The sequence below is a fragment of the Rhinolophus sinicus genome, chromosome 1 (assembly GCF_057876585.1).
Source record: "Rhinolophus sinicus isolate RSI-liver-muscle chromosome 1, RSI-T2T, whole genome shotgun sequence".
Lineage (NCBI taxonomy): Eukaryota > Metazoa > Chordata > Mammalia > Chiroptera > Rhinolophidae > Rhinolophus > Rhinolophus sinicus.
Genome location: NC_142501.1, coordinates 111086825 through 111112857, shown reverse-complemented (window position 1 = coordinate 111112857; position 26033 = coordinate 111086825). Strand labels below are relative to the sequence as shown.

At 44.8% G+C, this 26033-nt stretch overlaps 1 protein-coding gene across 21 annotated transcripts in view; it reads right to left on the bottom strand.

The window, feature by feature from the left end:
- Positions 1-274: 274 nt before the first annotated feature.
- Positions 275-26033, bottom strand: part of CELF2 (CUGBP Elav-like family member 2) — a 790463-nt gene continuing 764704 nt past the window's right edge. For 11 of the 21 annotated variants that reach the window (XM_019738197.3, XM_019738187.3, XM_074325004.2 and 8 more), the window contains 4 exons: positions 22820-22939; positions 15916-16113; positions 11170-11313; positions 275-8034 (listed from right to left, as the gene is read on the bottom strand). In XM_019738197.3, coding sequence (XP_019593756.1) covers positions 7907-8034; positions 11170-11313; positions 15916-16113; positions 22820-22939 — 590 coding nt within the window. In that variant the 3' untranslated portion in view covers positions 275-7906. Of the gene's footprint in view, positions 8035-11169; positions 11314-15915; positions 16114-22807; positions 22940-26033 lie in introns of all 21 variants that reach the window. The other 10 variants (XM_019738190.3, XM_019738196.3, XM_019738193.3 and 7 more) reach the window with 6 other exon arrangements.

The window sequence follows — 26033 nt, the reverse complement described above, 5'->3', positions numbered from 1 at the left end:
GCGCCGTTCTGCCACCCACAGCCACTGGGCAGAGATTTGCCAGGCACGCCAGGAAGGCAAAGCTTTTCCAGATGTCTCCTGCTATGGGGCACTCGGAAGAACGTCCCCCCACTCAGTTTTGTTTCCAAAGTCAATTTATTGAATATTAAGTCATAAAGCCAATGATATAATTTTAATGAAAAATAATCCTGTATCACTCAAGACTTAAAAGAACAAAAATACCCCCTAGAAACACTGCTTTGAAAAATAATCACATTAACATTACACGCAAGAGTCCTTTCTTAAGCTTTATTTAAGAAATCGAGTACTATATAGTTCAATATATATAAGACACATCCAGTATTGTGTTCCTGATCGCAAGTGCATAGATTTTGTTAAGATATCATTTTCACTCGATATAAACGTTCATGGTCACATGAAGATAATATTCCCAGTGATTTTGCCCAAGCATGAGAGGAGAAAACAGAACACAGCAAGAATAGTGAACTACAACAGAGATGGAAAACAGAAACAGCGAATTAGCAGAACAGTCGATTCCTGATAAGTGAATAAGCTGATTGTTTGCTCACAATGTTTTATTCACTTATCAGGAACGATTCACAGTACCTTACGTTCACTGTATTTCCTAGCCTGCCAGCTAAGAGTCCCGGCCATGGGCTGCGCCTAACTGCCGCGGGCCAGGCAGACATGTGGCTTCCATCAGCAGGGTAAACGCCGGCGGTGCTGTCATCCCCGGGTGGTCTGCGCATGGCAGACACGTCTGCCTTGCTAGCACTGTAGCGCGTGTTACAGAATAGAGTGCTAGCTACGATCCCAAGCAGGGACCAACTGGACAGTCATCAGTGCTTACGGGAACTAGTAGTTTCTGTCCCCTTCTTTGGAGAATTACTGTTTTTGTTGTTTTTCCAGAACAACCAAAAAAACTGGCTTTGTCTTTCCCTTCTTTTACTTAGCATGAGTATTTTGCCTTGTGCCAAATGATGGAGATATGTAGATGTATATCTTATATTACTTACATATTTTAAAAATATACCCTTTCATCTTGGAATTGCTCACCCTCTTTACCCTCCCTCATACCTCCCCCACCAAAAAAAAAGGAAAGAAAAATCACACCCGTAGCCATCTTTTCCCACTAATGTAAGCTGTGGGTTTTCAGAGGCAAACTGGTGGAGGCTGTGATATTTACGATACAAGTATTGGCAGGAAGTCAGCTCCCATGTGTGCAGGTGTGTAGCTGGTGGGGTCACTTCACTGAGGTTCGGCCTATGGGGGGAGCCTCCTGCCCTCCCCCCGTACCAGGCCCCTCTGTTATGGAGCCGACTAGACAATCTAGGGGTCACAGGGGCTACTACAACCAGAGGGTGGAGGGCCTGACACCTGCAGGGAAAGTCTCATTGGCAGCCAGAGGAAAGCGGCCCAGTGCTGGGTGGCCTGAGTCAGACAGAGCTCGTGCGTCTGAAGAATTGGAGGGAGCGAGCAGACATAGGGAGCAGACATCAGTGGAATCTTTTAAGAGCACTTGGAGAGCAGTCAGATTCCTGAGCGTGAGAGGGGCACACGTGGGAAGATGGCCAGTGGCCTCAGTTTTAGAGGGCATTTAAGGAGTAGTTTTTTCTTTAGTTCTTTTTGATAATTCGGGGTTGGTGTGATAGCAGGGGACAAGGCTTTTTAAAAAACATGCGTTCCTTCAGGAAGGAGTGTGGATGCATAGGGCATCTTGGCTTTCCTTCGGAAATGGACCCCAAGGATTATGAAGACTGGAGCATGAGAAACTTAACCTTCTCCCATCCCACCCGGCTGAGTAGGGCTTCCATTTGAGCACTTGGAACTATTTCTTTTCTTTTCCATTAGTTTTAATAATTTAAAGTTGCTCCTGGATTCAATTAGCTCTTAAAAATACATACTTTAAATTACTTTTCTAAACATCTCTCTTGATTGATGGCAGCACGTACTTAACCCTTTTCACATTTTCTATCGACCAGGTAAGTTTGTTTTTTCTGCCCTCGACAGCGCACCTCTTTTAAAAATGTGATTAGTTTCTAAGAAGAGTTTGACTGCAGTGTTCTGCCTTTGAACTTCTGGGTAGATAGGAGTTCTGCTGCTTCTCTGAAGTTTTTTAAGGTTATGCAGTAAAGCTGCAGCAGTTTTAAATGAATGTGAAGAAATGCGTACAACCCGTGACAGAGGGAGAGGGGAGAGAGGAGGAGAGGGTGGAGGTTCAGAAGAGGATAGAAGAGACATTTACCAGTGTGGTCAAAAGACCATAGAAGGTCTTGGCAAATCCAACTCTGTAGGCAGTTATTTAGGTGAATTGCTGGAAGCATGCTTAAAACGGGCCATTGAACATAAGTCAGAAGTGGTTGGTGTGCAGTTTCCCTTCCCCAAAATCAGATATTCACTTAGGTGGAATCGACTGTATCTTTTTACACAACATATAGAAAAAAACAGATACGTGAAACAGTGAGGTGTGTAGATGTATCACCAACATGTAATGACTACCAACAATACAACACGCAGAGAGAGAAACAAGTATTAGGAAAATGGTTTAATATTGGAGACAGAAGCAAAAAACTGCATCACACAATAACATACGTTACAAAAATAAGTTTGACTGTTTCAACTACACGGTTATGTTCACAATGAGGACAGAAGAATCAGAAAAAACTTTGATCTAAACAGCAAAAAAGCAAACCCCTAAAGTTTTAACTAATACATTTATCCACTTAAAGTGACTGAGTACTTCTAAATCTAATTACCTTATTGTGTAACTAACTGCACGATACAGAATAAAAAGTGAAACTTACCGCTGTATTTTTTTAAGACAAAATTCTAATGCTAGATATAAGCAAAGGGAAAAAAGAAATCAAGCCAAAGTTTTTAATTCTCAAAAGAAAAGCAACTTTCTTTCTATCAATCAGAAATCAAACTTGAAATCAGTCATTGTCAGGGGGCCCACTAGAGTAAGCCACAAAAATTTCCATTTTTTTTTAATCTCCAGTATAAAAAGTTCCACTGGTACAAAATGCATAAGTACAATCAGTTGTAGAAATAGGAAAGCCTGTGTATTTTTTTTTTTTTTTTGGCTCAAATTCCATCAAACAACAAAATCCAAATGCATCAATAAAACAAACAATACTCAAATGGTCTTACAGTTTCCACTAGGTTGCATTAACTTTGGCTTTTCTCAGACAATATTTAAAAACTATTTTGTAATTCTAAACGAAATGATATTATTAATCTACAAACAACAATTCTCACAGCACAAAAAAACAAATACATTTTTTTGTATGACATTATTCAAAAAGGTAATGAAACTACAGGTTTTTTTAAAATTTTATTTCTTCTTGTTAATTAGCACTTAAGATAATAAAAACAGAAACAGTAAAATGAGTCCAGAGTAGCACAAGCCAAAGAACTAGAACCCCTATGGTGAAAGAAAGATGAACTTGTTACGCCTTGAGGACTGCCATTTTTATCACAATTCTCTAATTTAGTTTAAAAATGACTATTTTCTACACTTGATTTTTAAAAAAGCAGTTTCCCTGTGTGTTTTTTCTTCTGGCACAGGCCCTTTGCACCCTTGCAGCTTTTCCTTTTGATATTAAAAGATAAAGTGACTAGAAGGACAACTTGTCTCGGAGGAGGGTTATCTTAACAATGAGACGTGAAAAAAAAAAAAAAGGACTTTTCCCCCTAAATGTGTCTTGGTTGCCTGCAAACTAAGAACCAATCAACTTAAAGTGCCACCCCGGGCCTCTGGTCCCCCATACTCAGCTTTTCTGGGGGCGAGGCAAGTAGGTGAGAGGAGAGGAGGGCAGTTTGCTTGAGGGAAGAAATGGGGGAAAAAGTGTGTTTTGAGATTTATGTAGAAATTGGTAAATGAAGATATTCAGAGTGAGACAGTGTGAGCCATTCCGGCGGTGTGTGTTCGCTCGTGTTCCTGCGCACGGCCTGCACACCACCGTGGGATATGTATGAGCACGACGTGGGTAACTTCTGGTTCTCAGCGGACTGCTGCAGGAAGTACAAAATAGCCCTCGAAGGATGAAGGAAGGCCCCAGCAGTAGTAAACACGTGTGAGGATAATACAAATCATTTCATTGTAAGTGCATGTGCTATAAGAAGGAAACTTTTTTTTTTTTGCATCATTAGAGGCTAGTCCTTTCCATCCCAGGGCTATCACATCCACACACATTAAACCCAGCAGGGTGGTGAGTGGGCAAAGGAGGGAGGGAGGGCAGCCAGCAGTTTCTGAACTCCATTAGTGACAAAGAAGCTTCCAGGGCCTGCTTTCAGGAAGGCAGGAGTTTGTGCTGGGGCTGTAGGGATGATACTGGGATTTGTCAAGACAGCAAGAGATCTGTTCACATGAAGTCAAAGTAATATGGCACTTTAATTAAAAAGTGGCAGCAGGAACTGGTGCTAGGTATTTGGTCAGTAACTGTGACAAAGAACTGACTGACTTATGTGGTCAGTCCATGCATTGAATTAGAAATAAAAAGGGAAAGGACTATCAGCTTCTAACTCCAGACACCTTGCTTATTCAGAAGTATCCACCGGGGTCAGAGAATCCAGCACAATGGATGATTAGAAATAGTAATTAGGAGTATTTCAGAAACAAAAGCAAAAATACCTCAAAAGACTACTTCATCACAGTCATTTCACTGGAAGGGAGATAAAACTGTTCTAAACTGGAGCAGGCTACTAAACCTGGTCTGAGAAGCACAGAGAATTTCAGGTTCACTTAGGTGCTAAATCTACCTTCCATTCCCCTCAGAGAGTTAGCCAATAAACTGTTCTTAATTAAAACAGAAGGAATTCCTGCAGCAAATTAAGAATTCTTTTTTAGAAAATGACCAGAAGTAGTCAAAAGTAAAAAAAAAAAAGAAAAAGTATGTATTTTTTTCCCTTCAGATTTGCCTTGTGGAGTTTTTTCTTTTGGATCACAACCAAAGGGTAAAGTACTAAAGACAAAAAGCAACTCAGAGAAGATAGATGCTGAGGGTGGGGGTGGAGCAGGGTGGGTGGGGGTGGGGCAGGAAATCCAAATTAGAAGTACCCCCAAACAAAATGATGACAGTATAAAAAATTACCAACATTCCCGATAGCTCTGGGTAGAAAGGGTTAAAAGTTCAAAACTTTCTCACCTTAGAGGTTTCCATGTATTATGAAGAAAATACATTGTGAGGTTGCCGTCACAGCGTTGATGTGCAGAGTGGTTAAAAAAGTGAGACATGGGCACTTATACAGTGTCTTACAAAAAACATCATAGAGAAATAACAAACGATAACAATTTCAGGCAACAAGACCACAGGATAGCAAGTTAACAAACTTTTTAACCTCTTTTTTTGTTTTTTGTTTTTTAAATATTAGGGATTTATACAAAACACATAATAAAATACCCATGTTATCAAATTACTTCTCACAAGAAACACACTGAAGCTCTAGGAAGGAAGTACCTTTGGAATTTGGCACTATATATTTTCACTTTTTTCTTTAAAAGAAAAAAAAATCACATTTTGCTGAACACAAACACATCTAAATAGTCCACAATAAAAAAAAAAAAAAATGACATCAATGCTTTACAAGCCAACACAAAACTTATTCTGGAATAGGTTTTTTTTTTTTTCCCTCACATGAAATTTTTTTTAAGCAAACAACTTTTTTTTGAAATTCTTTTTTTAAGTAAACCAATTCTAAACTTGTCTTATCAACAAAGAACATTAAGACCATAAGACTCATGATGAAACCACAACTTAATTCACAGAAGCACCAACGCAACACAGTTTACAGTAACCTTTCTCCTGTACATTGAAACAGTATAAAATATAGGTAATTTCATGTGCATTAAACCATGGATTGTCTAACTGTGAGTCAGTTCAGCAAAAGGTGACACAAATAGGTAGCATTTGCCCCAAAACAGGGTAAATATTTTTCTTATACTAACCTACAAAAAGTGGTTCTATATATATATCTTAATGAGAAAGTGAGCCACCTAAAATGGCCTTATCAAAAAACTTTACACTGCCTGAAAAATGTAAAAACTATTACAGACCTCTAGAGACTTAAAATCAGACAGTTTTTTTCTCAAACTGTTTTTGGAAGTAGTCTGTTAGAAACCAACATTCTGTGTCCCTGGACACATATTGCTATTGTTACCAGTGACCGGGAAGAATGCCAATCCCTGTATAATACTTTCAAGTCTGTTTTATGAAAAGAAAAAAGAAATAAGAAAGAAACATTTTTGCCACAGGTTGTTTTTCTATAATTAATTTTTCTAATAATAAATTTCAGTCTTGCATGAATGCAGCAATGTTTTTCACATTGACTTCCCAGAATTCATAGCTAGATGAGGTCACATGCAAATTTCAAAGGTCAAACTAGATCAAAGGTCAGTAGGAGAACCAAATATGATGTGAGGTCAGAAAGACATCAGAAACAATGACGGGACGATGAAACTTTTTTTGAGACGCCACAGGGACATGCTAGGCAAACGGTGAACTAACGGGCATGAAGATGTCTAGGGAGAAAACAAGGGAGAGTAAAAAGTTACACAGAATCTACGCAGCAGCAACAAAATCAGTCTTAAGGGTGCAGGAGGAAAACTAATGCAAATCTTAGGTCATTAGGGAGTCTACGAGCCATCCACATAATTTGCATTTCTTACAATCTTTATCCACAGCATGATGGAACCCCAAGAATCCATCCGGAGAGGGAGAGAGGATGGATTCTGGGTATTTTGGGGTGAGGGGCTGGCAAGGGACAGGGGAGAGGATCCAGTTTCAACGAATGTAACATACGGGGAGAGTCAGACAACTGAACTGTAAACTAGGTAATGGAAGTTACAACAAAATAATCAGACAGATACAAACGACAAGAGGGTAAAGCATGAACTTTAGGCCTAGGGTTCAACGGTGACAAAAAGCCCATTCCTAGAACGATTCCTCTAGAGACTACTTCAGAAGGATCTAGCTAGTGCGGAGAACTGCTCTTTAGGTTCCCAATAAGTTAACAATAGGCAATAAAGAACTTCCATTATTTCTGAGGCAGTAAAAATTTTGTACAAAAATAGAAATGCTTTTTTTACAAATAAAATTTACAGGCCTGTGGCTTTCTTTTTTTATTTATGTATTATTTATGTATTATTTATTATTAAATTTATCTTTCAAGAAACATCAAGTATTTTCATTCCTTTTTATTTTATTTTTAAACCCTGTAGCTTTAAGAAACAGATCTCTAAATCTTTTTTTTACATTAATCCTTTCTAAGAACTAAAATAAAACAATAACAAAATAGACAACCAGTGTAATAACCTGACCAATGGATGTCATGTTTCTTTGAACCCTAAAATAAAATCCTACGTATTAAAACAAACCAAATGTAGTGGAAAGACGTTGTGGATTGTTTTAAGTGCTTCTCCTGGCTTCTCTCTTGCTAGGCCACCGCCTGACATCTGAACAGCTGGTGCCCGCCCATGGGTGAGCTGGGACGGGAGGCTGCGTTCTCCAGGCAGGGCACCAGCTCTCAGAGTTACAAGTGCACATTAGCCTTTGTTTGCCTTTTAAATACTCAAGATGGCATTTATTTGTGTACGTATTTTTTTTTTTTTTAAAGCAAAAACCAAAAACTAAACAGAAAAAGGTAAAAGGAGATTCGAATTGCAAAACAAAGGAGAATACAGTGGCACTGGAGGAGTGTACTCGCTAGAAACAAGGTAGCCCGAGTCTTAAATATGGCGAACTGGGTGGGGGAGGGAAGGGATGGAGGCCTTATTGTAAAAAGAACCGTCTCTCGTGGTAAAAGTTGGCAATGTGGTCCTCCTCTGCCTGTCCTGTTGCGGACAGGCTGGCCCGTGGGACTTACCCTAGGAAAGCTAAAATAAGAGCGGGAGCCTCTGGGGTTAGGATCAGTAAGGTTTGCTGTCGTTTTTGGAGCGCTTCAGCTGGACCTTCAAGCGTTTCATGCCAATCTGAAAGCCATTCATAGCCTGGATAGCAGCTTGCGCAGACACTGGATTGTCGTAGCTAACAAAACCTGGAAAACACAAGGGGAAGGGAGGCTGGAGTCAGGCTGGAGAGGCAGCAGAGGAGAGTAGGGGGCAGGGCCCCGTGGATGAGCTGGACAGTGTAACTAGTGGTGAGGAACGTGTGCCGCCCCATGGATGAGCAGGGCACGCGTTAGGGCAACACTGGGGATGGCCACTGAGCAGCAGCGGGAAAGCTAGCTGGACGGGTAACTGGATGATGTGAACAAAGACCCTGTGTACAATGCTAAAATCTCACACTCCGTTGTTGTCGGAATGAATTTAGTCTCTTGCTGATTTTAGTCAAGTCTGTTTGTGTTTAAGGTTTCTTCAAATCTTTCTTCAAGAACCTGAGGCCCACGAGTAACTGCTGCTCATCTAAGCAGTGGTGCCTATACTCCAGGGTGGCAGGGGCTCCCCGAGACTCAACTCGGTTGAGCTCACAAGGCAGGATAATTAGAGGAAGGGCTGGCTGATAGGGTGGGCTGTCAAGACCCCGACCGCCCTTCATTCCAGCTCTCCATCCAGCTCTCAGAGCCTGCACCTGTCTGGCTAGGCGATGGGGTTAGTGAATTAACTCTCGAATATCTAAACTTGATTTTTAACATTTTGGAGTTATTACTGAGAGGGACCTAGGGACCCAGGGGAAATGCTGAGTCTTCTTCCTTATCTCACTTCCATTCTCAGAGCTCCACTGAATTCAACAGAATGGAAATTGCTCCCCTGTATCCCCAAGAGCTTCGGGGAATAAACAGTCCAAACAGCTCAGGACTTAACCATCCTAGCAGAGTTCCCCAGTATCTTTCCGTTCCGACATTCACCACTAAAAGACAGGGAGGGCACGCTTTTGAAAAAAACCTGACGAGGCCCTGCAAAGACCAAGGCACAGAATTCTGACCATGTTTGTTCTCACACGATGGGTGGGAGGGGGTAGGAGGTGGTAGGACCTGCAAAGCGTCCTTTAGTCAATGCCAGCATGTTAGCTTGTACAGCTCCTGCTTACTTCCCGTGGTGAAAGGAAGCTACTGCCCTGATTGAATTTCAGTTCTGAACATCAGCTGGTCCGAAGGTTCTATACCAAGCTTCTCCATCTGCTTACTATTATAGTTTAAAGTTAAAGACAAAATTCCTTTACCAACTAGAGGAGGAAAAACACTACATAAATGTACCTTGAGCAGAGTTCTCAGCTGACAAACATGAGCATATGGTAGAAAGCAGAGAAGTTTCTCACAGGCAAGCTGCACTGCCAATGGTGGTTTCAATTTTTATAAAATCTAATTCCCAGTAAATGTGATCATGAGTTCAAGATAACTGCTCAGACTGTTTCCTTTCCCTCTGGGTTTTTATCCAGAAGTAGCAAGATGATTAAAGAATGGAAATGGCTCAAGGGCGAGATGGATAATGAAACTGGGCCAAGAGGTTAGAATGAAAGAATGGGGTACCACCTTATGACTAGCAAACCTGGGACCCCAAGAAATGATACTGGCTCGCTGAGAAACCTTGGTATAGGATGCTACGGCTTCTAGTAAAAATTGAAAACACAGTCCATTATGCCAAATACAAGTGTCTGCGGGTACTCAGCTGAGGCTTGCATTATGAACACGCTGGTTAAGTAGCTTGTGGGCTGATATGAGCTCTTTTCAAAGCAATAAATATTTTCTCAAAAGCAAACTACAAAGCTCAATCCTTTCCAACCTCCAGATAAGCCCAGGGCATTGGCTAGGAGGAATATAAAAGTCTGGCTCAAAACTTGTGCAGGGATGCTCCCAAGGGCAAGCTCAGTGAAACACACCCCACCCCATAAAACAACTTCCATTTCGCTCTGTGAACCATTCCAAGAGGGCTGACACATTTGCTACAGCAGCAGCAACAGTGTAATGGGCTCAAGCTGACAGCCTTTCCACTCGGGAAAAACAGTGACTTAAAGGGTACTAATTCCACAACCACAGAAGTTTCAGACCTTCCTGGGCCGTAGCTCACAAGTTAGAGAGACGCCATGATAATGGAGTTTTAGAAGCCAAAACATTCTGGTTGCCCATCACCCTCAGCCACACACTGCGTTTTTGGCTGGTGAGAACCACTCCTGCCTCTGGTGTTTCATACCGCACGGTTCTATGTGTATTTTCTCTGGCCCTTATCTACTCTATTTTGTTTTATGCTACTGTTTGTACCTTTTACCAACGTGAATTAGTAAATTGGAGGAGTGACTCAAGCAAATGTTCTTTCTCAACCTGGGCCAGAACTTGTCAAGTGAGTTATATATACTCTGAACATTCTGGCCTCTAAACTACTCTGGGGACTAAAAGGGTTTGAAAAATACAAGCAGTGGAAGTAATGAGTGCCCTTCCCCTGCTGTAATACAGCAGTGCGTGCTGGGAGCTTGCCTTCCTCTCTCGGGCACAAAGCGCCCACCTCGGAGGCAGGGTCCGGCTGCTTACGAAGGGCAGGGACGGCCTTGGGGGCCACGGAGGGCGGGGCGCCCCAGTGTGCTCGGCACACCTGCTACGTCCAGTCAGGCAGGTCCTGGCTCCTGAACCCAGCGCCTCATGTGACCAGGCGACGCGTCCACCCGTGTGCGCGCCTGCCCTTGGAGCTGCAGTGTGGGGGGCAGCTGACCACACCCCTCCCAGAAGGCACGCGCAGCCGCCTATCAGGAGGCTGAGCCGTAGGCCCCGCCCCGCCCCGCCCACAGCGGGCGGAGTCTCAGCCTCCCTGGCGCGGGGAGGGATTAGTGGCAGAGTGGCTGCAGCGCCTTTCTGGGCCGGCGCGGCCTCAACTACATACCGCCCGTAAACTCTCCCCCTCGGGTGGTTTGTGGTTCAGTCTATGAGGCTCAGAGACACTGAGTGCTGTTGCTCTACAATGAGCCACTAGTGGATACACGCGGCGAGACGCGTCCGTGGTGCAGTGCAGAACGTTACCTAACGTTGGCTTTAACTTCCCAGATCCTTCCTTCTCATACATCCCCTTCCTCATGTTTTCGTGAAACGACTTTGCCCAGTCTGCTTATGGAACCACCACCACACAGGGCTGTCCCTCTCCTGACTTGTAAAGTATTTGCCATTACACCTTCCCGCCCGTGACTCGGGACTCGTGACTCGGCACTCGGGGTGCGCTGTAACGTGCTGGCTGTTTCTTTTGCATACCAAAGCACTTGCTCAGATTGGTCTGTTTGTCAATGAAGACTTTAGCAGAGATAACATTTCCAAAAGGCATGAACATCTGCAGAATGTCCTGGTCTCCAAACTCCTGTGGAAGGTGGTAAATAAAGAGGTTTGCACCCTCTGGACCTAAAGAGGAAAAAGAAATCAGAGTAAGGTATTCTTCGCTGCTGAGTTCCCACAGCCTCTTCTCAGGAATGCTGTAACAACAGGGAGGCCATGTCCCTGCCTTTCCCTCACACTACAAGGGGACAAAGTAGACAGATACAATGTCAAGTGATTATGTGTCTTCCAGGAAAGCAAACATCCTTTAAATTCCCATCGTTTCCTATGAGGCACTTGTTACAAATGGCTCCCTTGCACTGATGTGTGTGTCACGTGCTTACTGCATGCACGCACATGTCTTCAGTCTCCACTCCGTGGGGGTGAAGGTGGCAGTGATGGGGTCATGTGGGGGAGGACAGTGCAGCTGTGGGTTTGGCCTGGGTGGCGGTGCAGTACGTATATACTGTCCTGTGCACTAGCAAAGTGTAGCAATTTAGAATAATGGATAGAGCAGTAATGCTGCTTGGGTTTCTTAATCATTTACCTAATTATCCATCCAGTTTTGATTTGCCAAATCTCTTAACACACAGTCTAATAATCGTGTTTATTAGAAATGACTGGCAATGAGTCAAAGCAGGGAAAAACAGGTAGCTAGTGTTTCCCAACTGTGGTAGCAACTACACCACTGGGGGTTAGCCTTGAAAATGAACTCATGAGCTGCAGCAGCTGGTCAAAGAGCAGGCTAAGCCAGGCAATTCACTCTTACCCATCACTTTCCAGACATATAAGAAACAAGGACAGAGTGAGGAAGACCTTAACTAGCCTGGTTGGAAAAGTAAGCTCTCTCAAGTGCCTCTCCATCTCTTTCTCCCTCCTCTCTAGCCGCCGGTACAAAAACTACCCAAAGGTTAAAAGAAGCAAAAAGGAGAAAGGACAGAACGCAAGTGACCTGATGGAAGGCAGTCATGTTCTAATAGACAACAGGCAAGCAAGCTGTTCAGGTCCGAGGCTGCTAGGGGTGGTGACACATCCTTTCCCAGATGGTTCTGGGGAGGCCCCAGGGCAGGATGCCTTTAGGATGTCCTGTGTTCTGGGCAAGGTGTCCTGGAGCTCGGACAACTGGGGACGTAACCTCTGCAGCTGGGTCCTGGAACCTTAACAGGAGAGGAGCCAGGACCTGGCAGCCCCGTGGGGAAGGCCCAGGGCACAGGCTGCAGTGGGTGGGTCAGTGAGTGGGTGGGAATCCCTGTGTCTGCATCCAAGAAAAATAAAAGTATGGTAAAAAGAACTGTGTACAAATAAAAGGAACAAACATTTTTCAGAGAAAAGTCAAACCAAGTTTCTTCCTACAAAAAAAAAATTAAGTGTTCTAATGAATGGGACTTTTCACAAAGAAGACTTGAGACAGATTTCTGAAGCTACAGACCAAGCATTTCTTCCTTTGTCAACATGGCCTCTCCAACTTTCTATATTGCTTATAATTCCCATGGACTTATCCACATTCCAGTGCAAAGGAAGGAGGCAGTCTGCATTTAAAGGGACACAATTGCAGGCTTTGGTCCCCAAATGTCTCCTGGTTTTATTTGAAAAACAAAACAAAACAACACTCTGAAAAAGTGAAAACTAGATGTGAATAGCCACAAAATCCTAGCACTGGAAATGGGTGTTCTGAGCGTACTATGGCACACTCACCCTTTGCAATGTGGATGCTGGGCAAGTGTGGTACTGCCCCGATTGAATATCCCTTCCAAGGAAAAGAGCCAAATACATAAATGAGGATGAATGGGACCCAGTGTGAAGTGTGAGGTCATCTCACCTCCTGCAGCCTGGGAGAAAGTGCCATTTTGAGGCACTATGACAGCTGACCGCAGGCTCTAGATGGCTGTACATTCTGAACGTACCCCTGGCGACAGGCGTCCTAGACGACATGAAGACAGGGAAACCCAAGGAGGCTTTGTCCTCTTAGTCATCATTTTGCCAGGAAAAATGTCACCAGGTCCTACTGTTGAACCCCCATTTTTCCTATCACCAAGAAAGGGTTTGATTTTCCAAACCGCTAACACTGTTAACACTAAAATGAGACACAGACTTGACAGGGAGCACCTCTCTTATATGCGATGAAGGCAGCTGCTGCCATCGGGGTCAAGGGTGAATAAACAAAAACAAATTGTTTTGAGGGTTCCACCTCGCCTCAACTCTCCCTGTAGTAAAAACCGGCTGACAAATCACACATTCCTCCCATTTCTCCCAGTACATGTTATTTTAACTTGTTAGAGTTCTCTGTGTTATGTTGCTGGCTGCATGCAGCTGGCTGGCAGCTGCTGTTCCTATTTTGTGTTTCTCACAGGGCATGTGATGTAGCAGAAAGCACTGGGGGCGTTTGTATCAGACGCCAGTGCCCACCAGCTTCTTGCTGGTGCCCAGGTCTCTACCCGCTTGTGTGCGTGACTTGCCTCCTGCAGATGTGGGAAGACGGAAGGTGTAAAAGAGGTCAGAGGATACTTAGGAATGGCAGCAAAGGTGGTCAGCTTTCCTGGATTTGGATCTATAGAGAAGCCATAACGCTTCAGAAGATTTAGCTGGGGAATGTATTCAAACCAGCTGCCAGACTGGCTTGTGTTCTTGTGGGAAAACATAAACCAGGGTACCTGACCAAGCAGATCAAGTTGACTTTCAATTGTCTTGACTAAAGGACAGAACTATGTGGTAGAAAATAGATCTAGAAATCTCTTTAGATTCATTATGGGATGTTCCTTCTTTCCCAGTGTAACTTGCCTTTTACATTATGTTTAGTTAAACTAACGTTAAGGTGGTTTAAATTTCTTGAGCTCATGTTAACTGGGTGAGAAGAACATGATCAGAAGAGAGATATGAGAAGGTGAGAAATGACTGAAAATAACTGAACCAAAAAAACACCACAACAAATCAAAACCCCTACAGCATGCTACTGGTAGCCTGCAGACCTAAATAGATACAATCCGGAGCTGGCAGCCATCATTTCAAACTATTTCTCGTGAATACCCGAGGGTTAATTACTGCTCAGGCCATTCCAGAAACTCAAGGCATGGACTAACTTTATGGCAGTGGGCTGGGGTGAAGGAACTGAGATAAATGTTGTTTCAGGGCCCAGACTTTATCCTTAAATCACTGAATTTTGAGTCACGGTGATGTTTTCTCAGCGACACAGGCTCTGCAGTTTGCTGTAAAGCACTGGTGGGTAATGGAGAGATGACCAAGATTTTCTAAAGCACATACAAGGGAGCTGGCTTTTAGGGTCTCTTCTGAGGATTTTAATATCTTACGAGACCATCCTACAGCCCTAATTTGTCACCATGGTAGTCAGACACCCGACAAAGGGACCCCAAAACAGGCTTTTCTTTGGGAAGTGGTGTATTTATGACAGCATCTCCACACGCCTGGGGAAACACAGTTGTCCGGACAATTGTGCCTGTGTTACAAGATCTACCATAACCAAGAGAAAAAAAATCAGTCATGAACAAGAGTAAAGAGAAAGTTGAAATACTGAAAAATAACTTAGATTGTCACATATCTTTCATTTTTAATGTTGTTACTTATAAACAGGAAAAACGTTTGTTACATGTGAGTATCTTTAAAGCTGTGTCCCCTTTAAAATCCACAACTTCACAAAGGAAAACTATTTCTTTATAGAATACCATGTTTAAGGTCACAATGTTCAGGAAAAACCAGTTTGGAACTAGGGATGAGGGAAAAGCGGAAGGGAAAGAAATTTAAAACTTCTCAGGCAGTACCTCCTGTTCTAACTGCTTTGCCCAGATTCTAAACAAGTCAGAGAATAATACCACGTTGCAGATTTCGCTTCAAAGCAACTTCAGTTAAGGAAGAAGAAACCAACGGGAAGAAAAAGACAAGCTCTTCCTACTTGGATAGCTTATTAACTCTTTTATAATTAGCTTTAATTTATTCGTAGCATTAACTTGCTGACGTTTCTTTTGCTTTATTGGCAGAGAAGCAAGGCGATCAATCTCTTATTTCCTTCCCCAGAAGACCCCCAATTAAAGACCAAGTCAATCCTCATGGTGGATTTTATCATTAACGTGGAAAGCATCACCTACTACCGTGTTTCCCCTAAAATAAGACCGGATCTCATATTAATTTTTGCTCCAAAAGAGTCATTAGGGCTTACGTTCAGGGATGTCATCCTGAAAAATCATGCTAGGGCTTCTTTCCCGGTTAGGTCTTATTTTTGGGGAAACACGGTAAGAGGCCAGCTATAGCCTCAGCTGTGTGGGCTCTGAGAGGCCTGGGGCCTGCAGAGAGAGCGTCAGCCCAGAGGACAGAGGACTGGGTCGACCCCCTGATGAGTTTAGGAGTGAGGGGAGGCAATGCTGACGTGGGACGGGTTCCTGGCAATTTTTTGACGGCAGCAACTACTAAGTAATTGCATATAAACACACAGTGGGTGAGAATTCCCTCTTAAGAGGTAGGTGAAAAATTAAAAGATGAAAGAAATATAAGTCTGAACTGGAAAGAAGACTAAACAAATGGTTTAGGCTTGTCAGGTTTCATAAAACCTGTCGGGTAGCAGAAATAATACAGTTGCTGCCTCTGTGATCCTGGCTCGGTGCAGTTTCTTTGCAAACGTGCAGTCAGGGCGCGCGTTGCCCGCCGGCGGCCAGGCCGCGCCCGGGCCGAGGTGGCACGTACCTTCCTTCTGGCTGCCCGCGGCGCTCTGCTGCTGCAGCAGGCTCTGGCTGTACAGCGTGGGCAGTGCGGCCGCCGCGTACTGCTGGATCCCTGAGTAGGCCTGGCTGAGGGCGTCCATGGTGCCTGCCGTGCCATTCGTCAAGCCCGTGGCGCCAAGTCCTCCATTCAGAGCCGCCATACCTGAGAGCATTTGAGCAACTTTACAAAAAACCCAACAATAGAGAAGAGAAACAGCACTTTTCATTAGTGCTTTCCAAAGGAAGTTAGAGAGTCATCTGACACAGTACAACACAGCAAGTGCATGCAGCCAGCGCCAACAAAGCCGACATGGAGGAAAAATGAAACTGTGACTCAGCCACGGTAATGGCAACGGCACAGACGACAGCAGCAGCACCCCCACGTCCCCAGCGCCGGCCCCCTGCTCCCCACCGGCGGTCAGACGTCACCCACACGCTGCACTCACACAGCTCAACCCCCTCCCATGCAGGTGCTACTGGCAAGTACTGTGGTGCTTTGGAGACAAACCCTCCTGCTTCTTAGAGCTTGGAAGCAGGTGGGCACATGACGAGATGAGGCCGGGAACAGCCGTGCACTCAAATCCATTTACTGGGCATTCTGAGGAGTCAAGGGATGGCTCGAGGGGTTCAGGAGGGAAGGATAAAATACAGCTTTTCTCCTGTCAGCTGTCTGATGGGGAAATGGCAGAGAAGACCAGCTCTGTTCTCCATAACCCAGTGGATGGGCAGTTCCACTAACGGGCTTTCCTGAGCGGACGAACGTTCTCAGGACAGAAGCTCAGGAACAGCCTCGCTGCTGAAAATTTAAGGCACAGGGAAAAGCCTGGACCCTTCCCTCAGCTGCAGAGAACTGAAGTCGCTTATGCAGTATGCTGGGCTAGACAGACAGACAGGCAGGCAGGCAGGCACACGACTGCAAATCAGTGCCCATGTAACGGGCTTCCGCCAGTGGCGGAGCTCCGTGTCATGCCTTTCAGTCACCTGAAGTGACACCTGGGGCTGCAAGCTGGATCTTTGCTCTTCACGCATGTGAAGTGGATGCTGGCCAGCACACTTTTTTGCTTTTTTTCCTTGTATCCTGGCTGCTTTTTGGCTCTATTATGGTTGCTGAGTGTGTCATATTTTCCCTGAGTCCTGAGTCAAAACAAGCAAGGCTTTATAGAGTGTTAACTTCCATAGGAACTCAGGAAATGGAAGAGGTGACATCATAATTGCCTTTGGTTCCGTCTATGATTAAAACGTGTTTCTAAAAAAGATCTGTTTCTGGGGAGAACTTAACTGAAAACACTAATGAAAATTTTGAGGGGATTAGGGTTATTGATCAGGGCTGGTGCCATAGCCAAGATGACTGACGGGGAACGAGGGGCAGGAAGTGCAGTGAGAACAGACAACTAAGGTAAGGAGGCCCAAAGTCCCTGGAGGGAGGGGTCCTGTGCCAGAGTCACCTCCACACCCCACTGCCGTTTCTCCTGGCTGTCCTCAGGAAAGATGTGCCTCTGGCATCTGGACGACTTCGGCTCTTGCATTGAAAGGACTCCACACAAGCTCGGAGTCAGACCGTCATGCCCCAGGAGACGGGTCTCCCAGTGCCGCAGGCCTGGCGGCCTTCCTGGGGGGCTCGAGGAGACAGAGCTGGGTCCTGGGTAGTGGTACCCCACAGATGGAGGTGCTGGCCAGCAGGGGTTCTGCTGGCTCTGCTCTAAGTGTATCAGGAAGGAGTCTCTCCCCTCTCACTTCGTAACTGTTTTCTGTTATGCAAATAAGTGCTGTGGGGAGCTTAGACATAGCTTGTCCTAATTAAACGATCCTTCAGACGCCAACCAATCCCATTTACCTGTCTGACTCTTCCCCCCACCCGTTATTGTTACGGCTACTGAGGAGATGGGGAGCAACTGCTCTTTTCCTCTCGGTCTCATTTCATCCTCACCTCCCAGTACTTGTATGAGTGCAAAGAAACACCAGTGTGTCTTTTCTGAGAGAGGTGAGAGGAGGGTGTAAAATAACTCAGGAAGAGTGGGGCACAGTTGACAAGTGTTGCTTTTTTTTGTCAGGCTGTTAATAGGTGCTAGGGTCACGTTGTGGCTCAGCCCTCTGAAAAGATGGTTCCTGCGTGGGAAGAAATTCTAGGAGGAAAGTGAGCAGTGACGTGCCACTCTCCAGGTGTGCACGGCAGCCTGCAGAGCTACGTGGGCACAGCGGCCTCACAGACCTGGGCCGGACACGGAAGCGCCACTACAAAGGTGTCCGAATTCCCTGCCATCAGTGGGATGGCTGACAGCACAGCATCGCTGGCCTGCGCTGTGTGCTCGGGGCCCTGCCTGTGAGACGCCAGGGCTACCTTCCTGTGCTTGCAGCTTCCATGGTCCGGCTTCGCCGAGGGCTGCCACACAGTCACTGTGCCACGGCCATAGCCACTGGTGCCCGACTCCCTTGTCACGTGAATTATCTTCTCTTTCCCCCTTTTTGCCATGTGTTGTGTTGTTCTCATGAAACACGAGTGAACGTCATGTTCCTGAAAGACTGGATGATGCTCCAGGACTAGTCCTGGGTGGCTTACAGCTCCAGCAGTGATAGTCCTACACCCTCACTCCTGCCCACATTCCACACGGCTTAGCGAGGCTTTGGCCTACACCTCAGGGCAAACCTGCTTTCTGAAGGTTCTGCCTGCTCCGCTGAGTCCACGTGTGTGGGAGATGGTCACGGGTGGCCTTACCTGCCTGGGATGGGGAGGGGGCTGGCAGAGGAGGCACTGAGGAAAGGGGCACTGATGCCAAAGAGCCCAGGGCTCTCCTCCCCCGTCTAACCACTCTTGTGAACAAAAAATAAGGACGAAAAGCCTACCAAGTACAAGTGCATTTATAAGAGAATATATCAGATCAAAACTCTCCTGGAAATTCTGGTGTGTGTGTTTGCCAACAGCCACGGCAGAATAGGCCATTGGTTACCTGGCAGAATTTGAAGGACCATCAAAGGAAGATTTCAACCTCTGAGAGTTACTCCTGGGAATTACCTAACGTTATTCTGTATTAAATAATCATTATATAAAAGATAACTCTTGTCAATTGCTGGTGGTATCTGGTTACATCTAAAAACTTTGGACCACAGAAACAGGGGCTTGAAGGTTAAGCTGAATAAAATGTTTCCCCTTAAAAGAATAGGGCTTTTCTTTGAAAAGGCCAAATGGATTGATCATTTCGTCACATTTAATCTAGTTCCCCTGAAAGCTACTTGGATGAGGAGGGCTGGGACCAAATGACAGGTGTGCCAAACCTCGCCAAGGGAAGGTCTTCGCAAATGGTCTACCAATGTGTATCTTTCCTACTAAGTGCTTTAAACTTAATTTTTCTCCAACTGAGGGAGACCCGAGGAGCTATGAGAGTCCTGAGTAAATCTGTGCCAATGACACAGAAGGACCAACCCACGTACAAGAGCGTGAACACCTGTGGCCGCTGTGAAGGGGGCACTGCAGCGGGGAGCTGGAGGCAGAGCCCTGTCAGCAAACCACAGCACTGCGCAAGCCACTCTGCCAGGCGTCGTACGGAATAAAGAGCAGAAGCGAGGAAAGTGTTCATATAGTCTCACCCTTCTGTCATCTAGTCACTGGGATAAGTTGCCCTGTGCAGATGAAGTATATCCTTCTAAGCTGCAAGCTGCTAATGAGAACTTAAGTATCAAGTGTCTAGAACCAGGGTAGGTGAATATGAATATGTACAATTAGTGGCATTTGTACTTGTGACATCTGGTCACAAGTGTGAGGTTGTGTGCGCTTATGTTTCGATCCAACTACGTGTGTCTTTATAGAGTCCAACAATGCAGATTAAAGCAGTCATTTCACAGTGCAAATAAAGGGTGACAAACCACAATAATATGCCCAGTGCATCTTCTCTTTTCTCTCCTTTACAGGAAATATTTCCATAAGCACTATTCACCAGGCATTTGTGGCTGGTTATACTCAGACCATCATAATTTTAAGCACTGTATGGGTAAGCCATTTGGAAGAATTGTGCCATTTAAACAAGGAAAAATACATTTAAACACAAAATCAGATACAGACTCTCGGTGACATATCTGCAAAAAATATTTTCTTAATCTCAGTTCAGACAGACATAATATGCAAAACACGCCTGGAGGACCCTCAAATGATCCATGACTCAAAGCTCTGAGAGTGAATCACCCACCTCCTTCTCATCTGGCCCATTTCTGCTTTTAGCTTTAGGATCCTGTTTTTTTTTATTTTATTTTTTTTTTAGCCCCTCCATTCATGAATGTGTAAAGGAAGAAAAAGAAGGTTAAATTCAGTTCAATATAGCTACATGTCTACGAACCAAAACTTTATTTTGGGGGGCAGTGAGGGGCCATCTGGCAGGGAAGAAGGTAAAATTTACACTAAGCTACTTCGGGAATAAATTAGATTCCATCTATCCACTTTCTTCCTGGCTCCTTTGTCCATGGAAAAGAGTTGGCTCTATTAAAAAAATCAGAAAACGCTTCTTCTGGAAGCTCGTAATGGTTTCTGGGTGGAGTGGGATAAGAAACGGCAATGAGATGGAAGCTGAGGCCAACTGTTTCAGAAGCTGCCTCTGTCCAGGTCAGCGTCTCTTGACTGCCTGCTTTGAGAATTAGCTGGTAGGGCAAGTGGCAGCACATCTGTTGAGGGAGAATGGTCTGAAAGAGGGCACTCTATTAAAAGGTTATTCCTTGGTGTTTGAGACAAGAAGTAAATACTAGCTCCGAGCCATTGCTGGGATCGTTCAATAACCCTGCGCTAGTAATATTCACCAAATCAGAAAGAACAGGTTTGTATTTGGGCATGACTTTTTGGTTTAGTTAAACATTCCCTAGGTTCCTCCTTGTACTTTCTGGTTGGTAGGGGTAACTTGACACTGGAAATGTGCTTAATTTCCCATGAACCATACATACATCTCTTAACCCAATGGCAAAGAATTTAAAAAACCAAACAACGTATGCCTGTTGTCCTTGCCAGAAGCAAAATTTGTATAACACAGACCCCACACAAGAAGTAGTCATGGTTTTCCTGCCATTCAACCAAAACCCTCTTGAGCCCCTCAGAACAATGGAAAAGCCCCGCAGAGTACAACAGAACAGGATGGCGAGAGCGGGATGCACAGACGAGAGGACAAGACCACACAGCAGTCATGAGCGCGTGCTGAGGAGGACAGCCACTCCCACTGGCCTGGTACTTTGCAGACCAAGGACAGGCAGGCGATCAAATCAGAGTCCTTGTTTTAGGGGAACTAGGTCCTGGGGCAAGAGAAGCGGCATGAAGGGCTGTGTGCAAACACACACACCTGCAACGGAGGGCAAGTGGGCTGGAGCGTCTGCAGAACAAGGTCAGAAACGGGTCACGGCAGTGAAGGCTCCTGGGCTGCTGGGAAGGGGGAGCTGGAGGCAGTTTTACTGGAATAAAATATTCTGCTGTCCTAGGGTTACCACTTCATGTACTATTTGCTAATCAAGAGCCCTCATAGCTGGAAGGAAGCATGTTTTTCTTTTCTTTCCTTTTTTTTGGCCTCTGTTCAAGTAAAACTAGTCTAAGTTTTTATTTGTTTTCTCCAGAACATCTGAATAAAAGGATTTAATAAAACCTGAAAATTTCCTACCTCTATAAGATTTGTTTTCTTATCAGGATTATAAAAGTTAGTCTTCATTTGGATGAGTTCTAGGTTCTTTTTTACCAAATAAATTGCAAGCTATTCTTTTTAAGCTTTTAAAGTATAGGATTACTGGGATTTTTTTTTTGTTTTTTGCCTTTTTAAGAAAATTGTATTGCCTGATCACCCTTTAAAAGCAGTTCACTTATTGAATCATGGCTTAAAACAGGGCAGCTTGCCAAGGTCCCTTTTTAATGCTTAAAATGGGCAGTGTTGGGTTGCTTGGGCTGCATGGTATGTAGTTGAACCCCCAAATCAGAATCTCTTTAGGCTGTCATGGACCTGTGGGGCTTGGCTACTTTCAGGCATCCAAGGGGGACCAAACTGAGGGAAAGGCAAATAAGGTGCCCCTCTGGGCTGAGGACTGCCCCCCCCACGCCTCCCTTCCCCCACCCACTCAGGAGCCACTGCCAAGCATGAGCCTACAGTATACTTGTCTCCTGGCTGGATACTAATTCTCCCCAGAGATCTACGTGCCAGAAGTGGGTAAGCGATGTAGGATAGAACCTACAGTCCTTCGGTGAGTCCCTAGGTTTCAGAACTAAGTTAATTCTGTATGCGACGCCCCTTTGGGGCCGCACTGCTTAGACTGACCCATGCCTATGGGTGGGAAGTAAGACTCCAGACCTCCTCTCTGCTCAGCTGAATTCCCTTCTTTCCAAGGCCTCACTGCGCCCCCTACATGAATCACTGTCATGACTGCAGTTTAGAGCTACAGGGCACTTTTAAGAACGTTTTAAGACCATCGAATCCAGAACTTCCAATTTTCAAATGGGCCTCTGCAACTCAGAGCTGGGAGTGATTTGCCTAAGACTCTGCAGGTAACTGCTGGCAGGTTCAGAGCCGGACCCAGACGTCCTGATATCCTGTCTGTCAAGTTTTCTCTTATTAACATTGTCTCAGGACAGCACAAATACAAAACCAAACCGGACCCCTCAAAACCTGCAAAACTGCCAACCACAGAAATCTCTGGATGGAGCTGCACATACCACATATTAGAAAAAATGGGGTGGGAGGGTTTTTTTTTTTTTTTTTTTTTTTTTTAGACAAAGTGAACCTAGACAGCGTCTGCCTATTAAAGCATGCGCTCCTCCATCCCAAGTTTAGTTCTCCCATTACGGATCCCTTTTAGGTCACTTCCGGCTGACCATTTCCTGTGGAGAATTTGGGGGAAGGCTGTCCACCAGAGCAGCAAGTACTCACTGTTTATGGTACCTGCTAGTGCATTAATATTGTTCAGTCCAACAGTGGCTCCTGCCAGTCCTTGCAGAGTCCCCAGAGAGGTCAAAGAGTTCATGGCTGCACCAGCAGTGGAGTTGGGAGTTGACGCAGCCACTGGAAAACAAGAGGAGGATGGGAGAGAAAGCACAAGATGAGTAAAAGGCAGCTGGCCTGGGAAGCGCTCAGTCTCACCACAGCAGAGGGCGCCGGAGTTGTGCTTGTATTTGTGGTGAAGACTTATGGGGTTATACTTGTGGCAGTTTGAAGTTAGACTTGGTGATTAATACAAATCACCAGTGAATGCGCTCACTGCTGGTTAGGAGGCGCAACTTGAGAAGAGGAGGCCTATCCAGCTGGGGGGCTGAGCTCTCAGTGGCACCACTTCAGGACAGCCTCGTCCAGGGTAACCAGCGAAGGGGTGGGGGAGTCAAATGGCAATTCTTGGCTTATTGGTTCTGCTTTGGATGTGGCATTTTTTTCAATGAAGACAAAACAAAACAAAACAAAACAAAACAAAGCACACATCATCCTGAGTTGGACAGAAGACCTCAGGACCCTGGTGGTGGTGGGGGTGGGAATAGAGGGGTGGAATGATGAGATGAAATCATTTTGGGCCAAATTCTCCTTCCCCTGTTCTCCTCCACCCCCTTTTTAAATGACAGTTTTATTGGGATATAATTCACACACCATAAAATATACCCCCTTCAGGTGTACAACTCAGGGGTTTTTAGTACATTCACAGAGTTGTACAACCAGCACTAAAATCTAATTTTAGAACATTTTTATTACCCGCCAAGGAAACCCATATCCTTTGACACTGGCAACCACTTATCTGCTTTCTGTGTTTCTGGATTTGCCCAGTATGGACATTTCACAAAAATGGAATCACAATGGGACCTTCACTGACTGTCTTCTTTCACTCTGAAAAATATTTTCAAAGTTCATCCCTGTTGTAGCCTGTGTCAGTGCTTTCTCCCTTTTTGTTTTAAAAAATATTCATCAGTCGTGGACATTTTGGTTGTTTCCCCTTTGGGAACATTTTATGAATAATGATGTTATGCACATGGTGGACCAGTTTTTGTGTGGACATGTTTTCAGTTCTCTTGAGAATACACATAGGACTGGGCTTGCTGGGTCATGTGATAAATTTATCTTTCACATTTTGAAGAAACACGAAACTGTTTTCCAAAGCAGCTGTCTTCTCTCCTTTTTACACTTAAAATAGCTTCTGTAAATAACATTTCAAGTATTTTACATTTGTAGAGCCTTACTGTGGGGACAGAGCCCCAGAAAGCAGTGTCCAGGCTCTCAGCCTCACATAGACAGGTGCTGGCTCAGGTAGTAAATGGCCATCAACTGTGATTGCATGGCCATCAGCTGTGGCTGGTTGGCTGTCAGCTGTAACCAGTGAGCCACTGGCCACTAATATAACTGCTGTGGCTACGCTAGCAGAAAAATGGGGGCTAGCAAGAAGATGGTGGCTGAGCTAACAAGAGCGGATTGCAGAGAGGAGGATGCTGCCAGCGAGAATATAGTGGTATGACTCCCCTACCTATGGCTCCATGGGTGTTCCTTTTTGGCCTCACCATGTCCTGCGTCCTTATGTGGGGAGCGGGAGCAGAGACCCTGCAGGACGCCCTGCACGACACCTGTGTTCTTGTGCAGGGAATGGGAGCAGAGACCCCGCCTGACACCCCGCACAACACTTACAATCTGCTGACTTTTTCCACACACATCATCTTTATCCTAATGATGGAGATAAAGGCTAAACTCAACTCTAACCACAGCTAAAAGAAGACCTTTGCTCATTTCTAGCTGTGAAATCACTGTATGAGGACTTCCCTTCCATGTAGCCTGGACAGGAACCTCATCCATCCTCCTGGGAGGTTGCTGTGCAGCGGGAGCTCATCCCTGCTCTGTCTCCAGACCACACAGCCTTGCGTACAATGGACCTCACCTGGCATCCCTTTTGGATGAGGCCAGATCAAATGTCTAAAACTGAATTTCCCACCCTGTCACATTTCTGTCCATATATGACATTAGCTTCTGACGCCTTGTAATGTGTGTGTACTTTGTTTCTTTTTGTAAAAGAAAATTATATATAATCAAGGCAATGTTTATAGTCCTTTTGTATCATGAAACTTTTCAAATTTACACAACAGCAAAGACAATAACACAACAAACTCCCATAAACACATATCCAGATTCTAGAATATTTGAGAACCAACCCACCCCCATTCTCTAAGCGTATTTTAAAGCAAATTTCAGACCTTATGATGCCATCTCACTCCTACATACTTTATTATGAAGCTCTAAAAATTGTGGACATTTTCTTTTAAAACTCCAAACCATTATTAAACCTAACAAAATTAGCAATGATTCCTTGGATTTGTTATGTGATAGTATCTCGTTTATGGTATTTTTTCATCTGTGTATGATAGGCCTTTATTTTTCCTTCTTATACTGTCCTTAGTTTTGCCACCAAGCTTTTGCTAACCTCCTAAAATGACTGGGAGAATGTCCTTATTTTTCCATTTTCTGGAATAGATTGTATAAGATTGAAATTACTTGTAACTTAAATGTTTGGTACAATTTGCCAGTAAAAATGATCTGGGCTGGATATTTCTTTATGGCACGATTTAAAAATATTGATTCTATTTCTCTAATAAAGAGGATTATTCAACTTTTTCCTCTTCAATCTTGTCATGCGGGAGACCCTGCTCGCTGCGCCATTTGTCGTGCGGGGCGGCCTGCGGGGTCTCTGCTCCCGCTCCCCATACAAGAACGCAGGATATGGTGAGGCCAAAAAGGAACACCCACGGAGCCATAGGTAGGGGAGTCATACCACTATATTCTCTCTGGCGGCACTATACTCTCACTGGAGGCTGGATCCACACTGTCCGCAAACCACCATCCGCACTTGCCAGCCCAGCCGCCATCTTCTTGCTAGCCCCCATTCTTCTCCTCTCTCTCTGCTAGCGTAGCCACAGCAGTTATATTAGTGGCCAATGGCTCACTGGTTACAGCTGACGGCCAACTAGCCACAGCTGATGGCCATGCAATCACAGTTGATGGCCATTTACTACCTGAGCCAGGCACCTGTCTATGTGAGGCCGAGAGCCTGGAAACTTCTTTCTGGGGCTCTGTCCCCACAAATCTCTTTTATTAAGTCATAGCTTTCTAGGAATTTGTGTATTTTATGTTTAAA